The 8,928-nt window shown below is 45.1% G+C and overlaps 1 protein-coding gene across 2 annotated transcripts; it reads right to left on the bottom strand.

Moving 5' to 3' along the window:
* On the bottom strand, positions 1-4,124 carry MASP2 (MBL associated serine protease 2). Of its 2 annotated transcripts, none has more exons than XM_059866560.1 (5): positions 4,032-4,124; positions 3,527-3,746; positions 2,008-2,185; positions 1,634-1,765; positions 1-191 (listed from the first exon to the last, which is right to left on the bottom strand). In XM_059866560.1, exons 1-5 carry the CDS (start codon positions 4,106-4,108, stop codon positions 181-183), a joined length of 618 nt encoding a protein of 205 aa, XP_059722543.1. In that variant the 5' UTR covers positions 4,109-4,124; the 3' UTR covers positions 1-180. The 2 variants fall into 2 exon arrangements, with proteins under 2 accessions (XP_059722543.1, XP_059722542.1); XM_059866559.1 differs by having other exon boundaries at positions 1-194; positions 4,032-4,123.
* Positions 4,125-8,928: the final 4,804 nt, after the last annotated feature.

Genomic DNA, 8,928 nt, shown 5'->3' on the forward strand with positions numbered 1-8,928 from the left:
TTTGGCTTTCAACAGGCAACAGCCTCTTTATTTACTGCAGCAGACAAGTCTGAAAGGCAAGGAACCACATGGACAAGTCATGGAGCCAAGATGGGCAGACTGCAACAGGCAGGCCAGGAAGGAAGGAAACCAGGTCTTCCCAGCACATCTGTCTCCATCTCTGCCTAACAGAGGAGAAGCTTAAATATCTTCTGCTGGAAAACAAAGGAGAAAAAGAACCTGTCAATATCAGCCAGCTCAAACAGGAGCCCAAAAGACACAGGGGCAGCTCTTGCCCTCAACTCACGAAGGAAATCTGCAGAGACCTTTGGCACATCAGCTGCATCACAGCAATTCCCAATGTCTCCACCGTCAAGGTAGCTCAGCCAGTCACTATTGCTGAGAAACTCCCTCTGCTAGAACCTCAGTGCAACACAACAAGAGCTCTTTTCAAGGAGGGCAGCATAAATGTACACACATGAATGGTCAATGCAGAGCTGCTTATCTGCTAGTTCACAGCTTTCCATTTAGCACCTTCACATTAAGGCTTTACAGCATCAGCAAATCCATATGCTTGTGCTAAAAGGCATCACTTTAGGAAGTGCAGGTTGAATGAACATGTCTGTTCCAATACTCTGGAGACATGAGGAATTTGAATCTTGAATCAGACCCAGGCAGCCATGGATGGAGAGAGTTTGTAATAGGCTGTTGTTCTGAAGGCAAATGCTAAGGCAGCCCTAAGCACGGGAAGTTAGATCCAATTTTGCATTTCAGCATGGGGGAGCTCAAAGAAAGTATCTTTCACCTATGACAGTATTTATGGGCAATATGTGTGTTGATTTTTTCCAGACAGTATTTAGCTCCAGCTGGCAAAGCTGCACCCATAAAGGATGAACCTTGTACCCCATGTAGGCATGTGTTTCACTGCAAAGGGAATCCTGAGGTGCTGATCACCATGCTGATCCAGACACTTTGTTACCTGAAACCACAGAAGCTTTCCCTAGTTATGAACTGTGGAGCAGAGCCAGGCAGTTGCCAGTGAGATAGACCTCACACTGTCAGCCCTTCTGAAGAAGAGATTCATGCCTGGCCATTTAATGCCTGGATCATGGTGTCTGGTGTCAGTGATATGTGAACCATCTTCTCCTTCCACAGGCTCCTTCTTGGCCTGTGTCCTTACAGGGCAGCAATCCAACATATCTACTAACTTGTGTCCAGAATACTCGGGACCTCAGTACCCAGGGAGCAAGATAGATACTCAGTTTTGCAAGACTGGCTGCACTGGCACCCATGAAGACTTTTCTGAGGAAATATCTGTAGTGGGAAGTGTAAGACATTTCTTGATTTTTCCATTCAACTCACCTAAAGCTGAACAGAGGTGGAAAGGAGAAGCAAAAACCAAGTGCCAGTGCAGCATTTTACTGTGACACAAAATTACAACAGCGGCCAGTTACCCACAGCCTCTCTGCAAAGCAGGGCCTCTGCTCACAGCCCTGACTAATGCTGTGAACCTCCTCCCAGCTGCACCAGCCACACAGGGAATACTAAAAATTAAAACGAAACCCCACAGCATTCACCTTGGTATTATTGTCAAGACTGGATTTAAGTGGATGTTGTAGATAGGGGAGTATCCCCTGATCTAGAAAGAGCTCACCTGTACATGTCCTCTTGTTTTCATGCAGTATGTAGCCAGCCCTGCAGCTGCAATAGTAGCCCCCCATGTAGTTGTGACAGTGATGACTGCAGAGGGGTTTAGTATCCAACGGCTGTTTGCACTCATCAATATCTAATGGGCAAAGCTCAGAATCAGGCAACCAATAGATTTCAACAAAATGTTCTCTCAGTCTCAGCCACTCTGTGTTTTGTGAGGTTGGTCTTTGGTTGCTGTGCCCCTCTGCATCTGCTTTTGTACAATGAGACCACCTTCTCCTGCCGCACACCAGCAGCCTCAGGCTATGAGAGCCCAGGGAAGCACCAACCCCACAACAGCCGTGGCTCTTCCATCTACAAGAGGGGCCAGTCTCTCACCTTCAGCAGCATAAAAGGCCTCAAAGCCTGTGAATGGTTTCTCATTGGAGTAATCAGACCGAAACACCACCATGAGGTGGTTGTCAGCGGAGATGTATGTCCTGTTACCCGGAGCCTCCTCAGTGTCTGTACTGTCCTTTCCACACAGCATAGCCAAGGTCTTCCCACCAGAGCTCAGCTGCAAAGCAGACAGACAAATGCAGCATGTGAGCACAGAGCATTGATCTTCCCAACCTGCTGCCATGGCTGGAAAAGCATTTGTTTAACAGTGTGAGGAAGGAAGCTCGGATGCTCTCAAAAGGTGCATCTGGAGGTCAGTCTGCATCCAAGGCCAGGTAAGAGTGGATTTCCTCTGTTCTCTGGGACTTAAGACCATGATTTTGTCTCCCTTTCTCCTTTCAGAGGTCCTCACGATCCTCTGATGCCAGCCATGCTTTGTTTATAGTACTCTTGTTTACTTGGCACTCTCAGCGACAGTCAGATCTTGGTAAAGCCAGAGACAACTGGGGTAAAAAGGTTTTGCACACTGACAAATTCAAATGTATAGAAAGAGGTGTCCTTAAGCAAGTAACTCACTTGCTCTGTGATGGACATATTAGAGTTCCAGCTCTTCATTTATCTTTAACACAAGAGAAATGTTCTGATACATGGGGTTTATGTTGGGCATGGTAAAGAGGGAGCTGTGTACTACACAACTACCAGAAACTAATATTCTGTCCTACACAAGGGAAAGTACATGAAGAACAACAGACATTTGGGGAATGGGAGCAACTTGCCATATGAAACCGTGGAAATGAGATTTTTCTCAGTGGGAACAAGGCTGCCTGGTTTGGTTCAATCAGATGAAAAACTGGGTTTGCATACTCCCTGCATACACAGCTGCTTCCTTATTGTACATCAGGCCCACGCAAACAGCAAAATAGGTGCAGAGGTAGCATGACCTCAAATCAGTGACAGGACGCCTGGACCAGAGCACACAAATCTTTCAGGGGCCCTGCTGCTCACCCAAACACTTCCCCAAGGCAGTATCTTTTGTTCCTCTTCCTGGGGCTGTTTCTCACGTTAGTCAGCAAACACACCACAGTAACTGCTGCTGTGAGTGCCCGCTCAGATGAGCTGACAGTATCTTGTTTAGACTATCACTTACATTTTATGCTCTCCCATTATAACGTGTGTCAAGCATTACTTGTTAATTTAAAACACTGTAACATTAGCAAAATGTTCAAATATTGTTCTGGGCAAAATTTCACACCTTTTGCTTCACCACAGAAGAGCATCAGAATTTTCTGAGCAAAAGCATCTCAAGTTTCAGATGTTCCAATGTGACAACCACATCTGCTTCCTGGTCCCATGGTCCTCAATAAACAAATAATTTAGAAGCCAGGTGAGCATGACCTTTATAAGTGGACTAAAATCAAGAGCTGACAAAGAGTTATGTTGATTCTGCATGTGCCCAGGATCACATAAACAGAGTTTTTAACAGCTGCGCCTGCTACATGTTCTCCCATCCCACACATACCTGCACATAATCATATTCACACAGGTAGGACAACTCCAGGTCGAAATGGGTGAAGTAAATGCGAACAGAATATCCTTTGGGGACAGTAATATTCCATATTTTCTCCTTGTGATTTGGGTAGACCTTTGGAAAGTTTGGGGATGTGATCCTTCCATACATTTTTTGTGGCACAATGCTGCTCCTTACTCCACTATAGAGCACAGCCAGCAAAATAAACAGCCTGTGTCAAAAGGGACAAGAAATTAACTGAGAAAGAGTGAGCATTACCTTGGATCATACTCCAAAAGCCACATACCCTAGTTGCCCATATCGATACCAAATCAGGTCACTCAGTGCTAGCTGAAACCTTCATGCCCAACACCCTCCTCACTTTACAATGAAAACAATTGGGAGGTATCAGTGGGGTCACTGTAGTAACAGCTAAACAGGATGAGCCTCATGCTCACGCCTTCTAGACCCTGCACAAAACCAAGTGGACAGAGGAGCCGGAGGTGACGGCACTCACCTCATTCTGATGCCTTCCTGTCTGAGCCTGTTCTGCTGCAAGCCTTGGGGAAGGAGTCCCTCCTTGTGTATTTGCATTTGGGGGTGGATGTATTTATTATGTGTGCTCTGCTGTGTTTGTCTGGATGTTGAACCCTTATGTTTATCTCCCTTCCACCCCCTCCAGCCTGCTGAGTTCTGGGAACAGCAATCACTAAAACCAGGCTTGTGTTCAGGCTTCAGTCAGTGACAGGGAGAGGCAGGCTGAGATGGAGAGGATGGATTAGGAATGCTGCAGGCTCTTGGAGGGAGCCATAATATCACTGCTCTGTGGGAAGGCAGGCAGGGGGAGGAGGTAGCTCCAGACAGTGCCTGCCCGGGTGAGCAAGGGGAGCTGGCAATCCTCTTTCCCTCCGAACAACTGATCCACATTTACAACTAATGCAAACAGCATGTTACAGGAAGTAGCTTCTTCCATCATCACAGCACAGAGGTATTGAAAACAAAATAAGGGCATGTTATATGATTTTAGAATAGTGATGCGTCTGGTTGTATGGTTCTTTGTAGCAGGACAGAAATACTGCAGGGACATAACACTGCAGTACACACAGGCACCAGTTTCAGAAATGTAAATTCTTCCTGTTTTCAGCTGCAGATTTTAATCCAGTGCACGCTTGTCGTGACCAAAATCTACTCCATGCCTTCTTCATAATCGCGGATTGCTTTTTATCCTGCCCGTCCTGGAACACCCATAAGTAAAAGTCACACTTAAAAAATAATTCAAATTTCTTTTAAACATTTATGGATCCACACAGGGGTTTCACACTGCCCAGGGAATTCAGCTGGGAGAACAAACACTATGGGACATAAAGCTTCATTAAGTCTCCTGCATGCAGACTGCTTCTTTCCAAATCAGCATTTAGGTTTCCCACAAAACTCCTACTCCAGCACACATGGAAATAGGCCTAATATATAGAGGGTAAAAACCCAGATATATTAAAGCTGAGCCTAGTTCCATCTCTTCTCTGATGAAAATGGGTAGAATTGGAAAACTGTTCTGCAGCAGGGAACAGACTGTTGGATTACACATGCAGGAAATTTAGCCTGAGATATCCTGTAATCTAATGGACACCTTTTCAACAGCCAAAAGTCATTACCCCAGGCAGCGAAGCTGGTGCTGGCAGGAAAGCAGGAGTTATTATATGAACAAAAGTAAGGCCAACAAACCATTCAACAAACTGTAAATGGAAAACACCATTTAATAAAAGTGAAGGAGAAAGTACTAGCATAATAACTAGTAATAATTGTGTAGCAGCAATGCCTACAAGCACAGCTAATGGACAAGAACCAAGAGGGCACTGACATTTTCCGTGGCCCACTAGCTGCTAAAATGATCCTATCATCAAGAGAGATGTGGACTTTATACTATTCGGAAAAGGGGGAAGAGAGAAAATTTTGGAAAAAAATCAATCCATGCCTGACTGAGCTGCTGCCTGATTCCCATAGGCATAAATACTTCCAGAAGCATCCCATTTCAGGCTTCCTGCTCAGATCAGTAGCAGAGGAATGGAAAGTCAATTCTGATCTTAGGTCTGAAAAGTTTCTCACAGCCCAGAATTTGCTGAATGCCCTGAGGCTGATAGTTGGTGCCAAACATTGAAACAGGACTACTGACTTAATAAACTGTTATGCTGGAGCCTGAGAAACTGAACACTTGGTGCACACATTGGCTTTCTTCAGGCATGAGGAGAAGCACCTGACATAAACAAGGCTAAAAGCACAGTCCCTATTTCTTCTCGCAGAAGCCTTTCACCTCCAAAATACTGCTGCGGTTTAGCTCACCAGGTGCATAAGCATTTTGAGAGCACTGATAGCTAACTGGGCCCCACGGATGCTCTTCCTGCCCACAATTTCCCTTCATTGCAGGACTAAGCCAGTGCAAAGGCTGAGTGTACTTCATCCACGTCACACACTATTTAGACAGTTTTGCAATATAAATAAAATGCCATTTTTATGGTGGAATGGAGTAGAAGATCACCAGTGCTGTGTCTTCTCAGCCATTCTGCTTCTAGCCCTCTCTGTCCCATGGAATGGCAAGCTGCCTTCCAGCACTGGTCAGGGCTCAGTTATCCATTTGGAAGAGCAATCATAAGGCACTTTCCAGCCTGCTGGCTCCCAGCAGTGGGTAAATTCATCAGCTCACGGATGAAGATGAGCACTGTTTGCAAGCCAACATTTTAGAGCACAAAGGCTGCTGTTTGCTCCCCATGGCTCTGGGCTCCTAAAGCATAAATCCACGGCTTTTAGGCAGCTGCAGCTCCCTCTCTGTACACCTGCACCTAAACTTCTGGCAAGGAAGCCACTTCTCACCATGGGACCGATTGGACTCTGACTAGATTAGCAGCACATGGACAAGGACAAAGGCAGAGCTCTCAAGAACGGAGACATGTCTTGACCTATGAGTTTCACTCTGAGCAGGGGAGTCCCTGCACAAAGCCTTATCCCAACTGGAAGGGTTAAAATCCCTGTGTAAAACATTATCACAGAAATGCTCTCCCTTTCTCTATTAACTAAGCTGCTGTCCATGCTAAGTCCACTATCTAATGCAGACCAGTACACCCAGTGCTAGGTGGACAATCTCCTTTTATTCAGATATATAAATAAAGTCATAGTGAAACCAACCAGATCTGAGGACCAACAGTGACCAAATGTACCATGTGTCTAAAGGGATGGCGGAAGGTTTGAATCTAAATTCAAACAGCTCTCTCCAAAGCTTCCATCTTAAAGGACTGAAATGCTGTCATTTTTTTCATTTGGCACGTCCCTCCCTTGGCTGCAAAATGAGATACAGGTCTAAAAGTAAGAGCTGCATCAGCTCCAAAGGTGCTAGAGTTAGCAGAGAGGAACACATGGATCAGGCACAGCTGTTAGAAGAAGGCTCACAAGCTCAGCATAGGCGTTACTGCTCTCCCTCTGCTTGGGGTACAGCTGCTCCTCAGCAGTCTGAGATACAGGCTGACAGCTCCTACAGCCTCTGCTTGTATTCCCAGGCTTCTGCAAAGGGCTTACTCACAGCAGCTGAGTAACAGCAGTGAGCTGTTCTCCATTAGTTTACATGACACAGGTCCTCTGACTCCCAGATACTGCCTGCTCCAAAGGCTGAGAGGTTATCATAAAATAAAAAGCAACTTTACCCACAGTAGCTATTTTGCAGCAATGCTATGCCAGAACCTTCAGAATGAAGGTTCTCCCTATGCTGACAGGTCCCAGTTTGCTCTGTGTCTCTGGATAAGTGATTTTTACCTACCCACACTTTATCATCTACTGCCTTAGTAGTAACTCTGACCGTAATTCCTTATGAATCTCTGAGGAAAAGCTACATCTCCTAAATCCTTGTCGATGCAGTATAGAGCACCTTCTGATTCCTTGCCTGTCCTTTTGATGTAATCTACAAAACCTACAGCTTTCTGTCAATTCCCTCTTGCTCCCCGGAATCCTTCTTGTCACTGAAAATTTACCTTGTCACATTCTCTCAAATCTCTTAAAGTTCTATCGGGGTTCAGCAAAGACAGGAAAAATGCACTGTGTCAAACATCCTCACAATTCACCAAGCCATTTGTACTCAGGATTTCTGTGTTGTACATTTCTTACATGAAGCCGAGTGGTCCAGATAACAACTCCTTTCACTGAGTTTTCATGGAATGTAAAAGCCACTTACAGCCTGCTGCTGCTGAGGATTTTGTGAACGTAGGAGCTCAGAGAAGTAAACCTTCAAAGACAACTTCACATGTAAGAGTGGCTTTCAGAGCTCAGAGAACAAGGTCGCTGAACAGAGAGTGACAAACAGTGAACAAATATCTTATTTGACCCATGATGTTCTTTCACTCAACAAAACCCTATATGGCAGGCAGGTTGGCAGAGCCATAGGCAGAGGCTTGTGTAGCATCATTGTTAGAGCAAGACACAGAGCAAGGCCTCTTGGATCAGCATCTCCCGCCACCAAGCCCAAGGCTCAAGGCAAATCTGGCCCAAACTGCCAGGAAAGATAAACAAAAGCAGTGCTTCTCTGTCACATGGATGTCACCAAGTTTGTTGTTATTTAAACCACTTCTTAGATGAATGTTATCAAAAACAAGCATCCTGTAGGAACACAATCTGTGAGCCACTACATTAGTCGATGATCAAGAGCAACAGCAGAGTTCACTCAATAGTGGAGAGAAAATTTCCCTTTAGTGCAAACCCAGTTACTCTTTTCCCAGTTTGTATCTAATTGGTCATATGCCATCAACCTTAAAAACAGATTTTCTTTTTAAGTAATTGGACTCACTGCTTTTCAAACACATACTTAGTGTTTCTGAGCAGACCCGAGTGTAACAGAAACATAAGACAAAAGACAGCCAGTGCAACCTTATGCTTCATTCTCCCTGCAGTACCAGGTTTAACCTTAATTTTCTGTAGCTGTAATTAATGCCAAAGGTGCCTCACAGGCCACATCTTGCTTCAGAACAACAGGCACAGGAGCACCAGACAGGCAGCATCCTGTCTGTCTGTAGTTCGCCACCAATTTAACTCCATTGGTGGCGAACTACAGACAGACAGGATCTTTGTAAGTCTTGTCAGATTGCAACTCTCTCCGTGTGAAGCTGAAAACACACACACTATATTAAAGTGAGATCTTCACTATAAAAGCATGTACAGACAAGTCACCATGGAGGGTGCTAAATTTCAAATTAATACCTACCTAGTTCCTCCATCATATCTGTCCACATATGGACAGGCTTTAATCTGAGAGTAAATGAGATTTACTCTATTCTCATAAGCTAACTTGGACTACTAAACCTTGGTCAAGGGACAGGATATGCACCCACAGGTTACCCCTGGGTAGCAATATGCTGTGGATTGACGATTGAGCTGATCCC

The sequence above is a fragment of the Haemorhous mexicanus genome, chromosome 23 (genome assembly GCF_027477595.1).
Source record: "Haemorhous mexicanus isolate bHaeMex1 chromosome 23, bHaeMex1.pri, whole genome shotgun sequence".
Taxonomy (NCBI): Eukaryota; Metazoa; Chordata; class Aves; order Passeriformes; family Fringillidae; genus Haemorhous; species Haemorhous mexicanus.

Excerpts from the sequence above, each read along its gene's own strand:
- MASP2 (XM_059866559.1), bottom strand. The coding sequence starts at position 4,108 with ATGCAAATACACAAGGAGGGACTCCTTCCCCAAGGCTTGCAGCAGAAC. Across the intron at positions 2,186-3,526 it reads GTGAATATGATTATGTGCAG|CTGAGCTCTGGTGGGAAGAC; the intron begins GTATGTGTGGGA and ends TCTGCTTTGCAG. Across the intron at positions 1,766-2,007 it reads GGCCTTTTATGCTGCTGAAG|ATATTGATGAGTGCAAACAG; the intron begins GTGAGAGACTGG and ends TTTGCCCATTAG.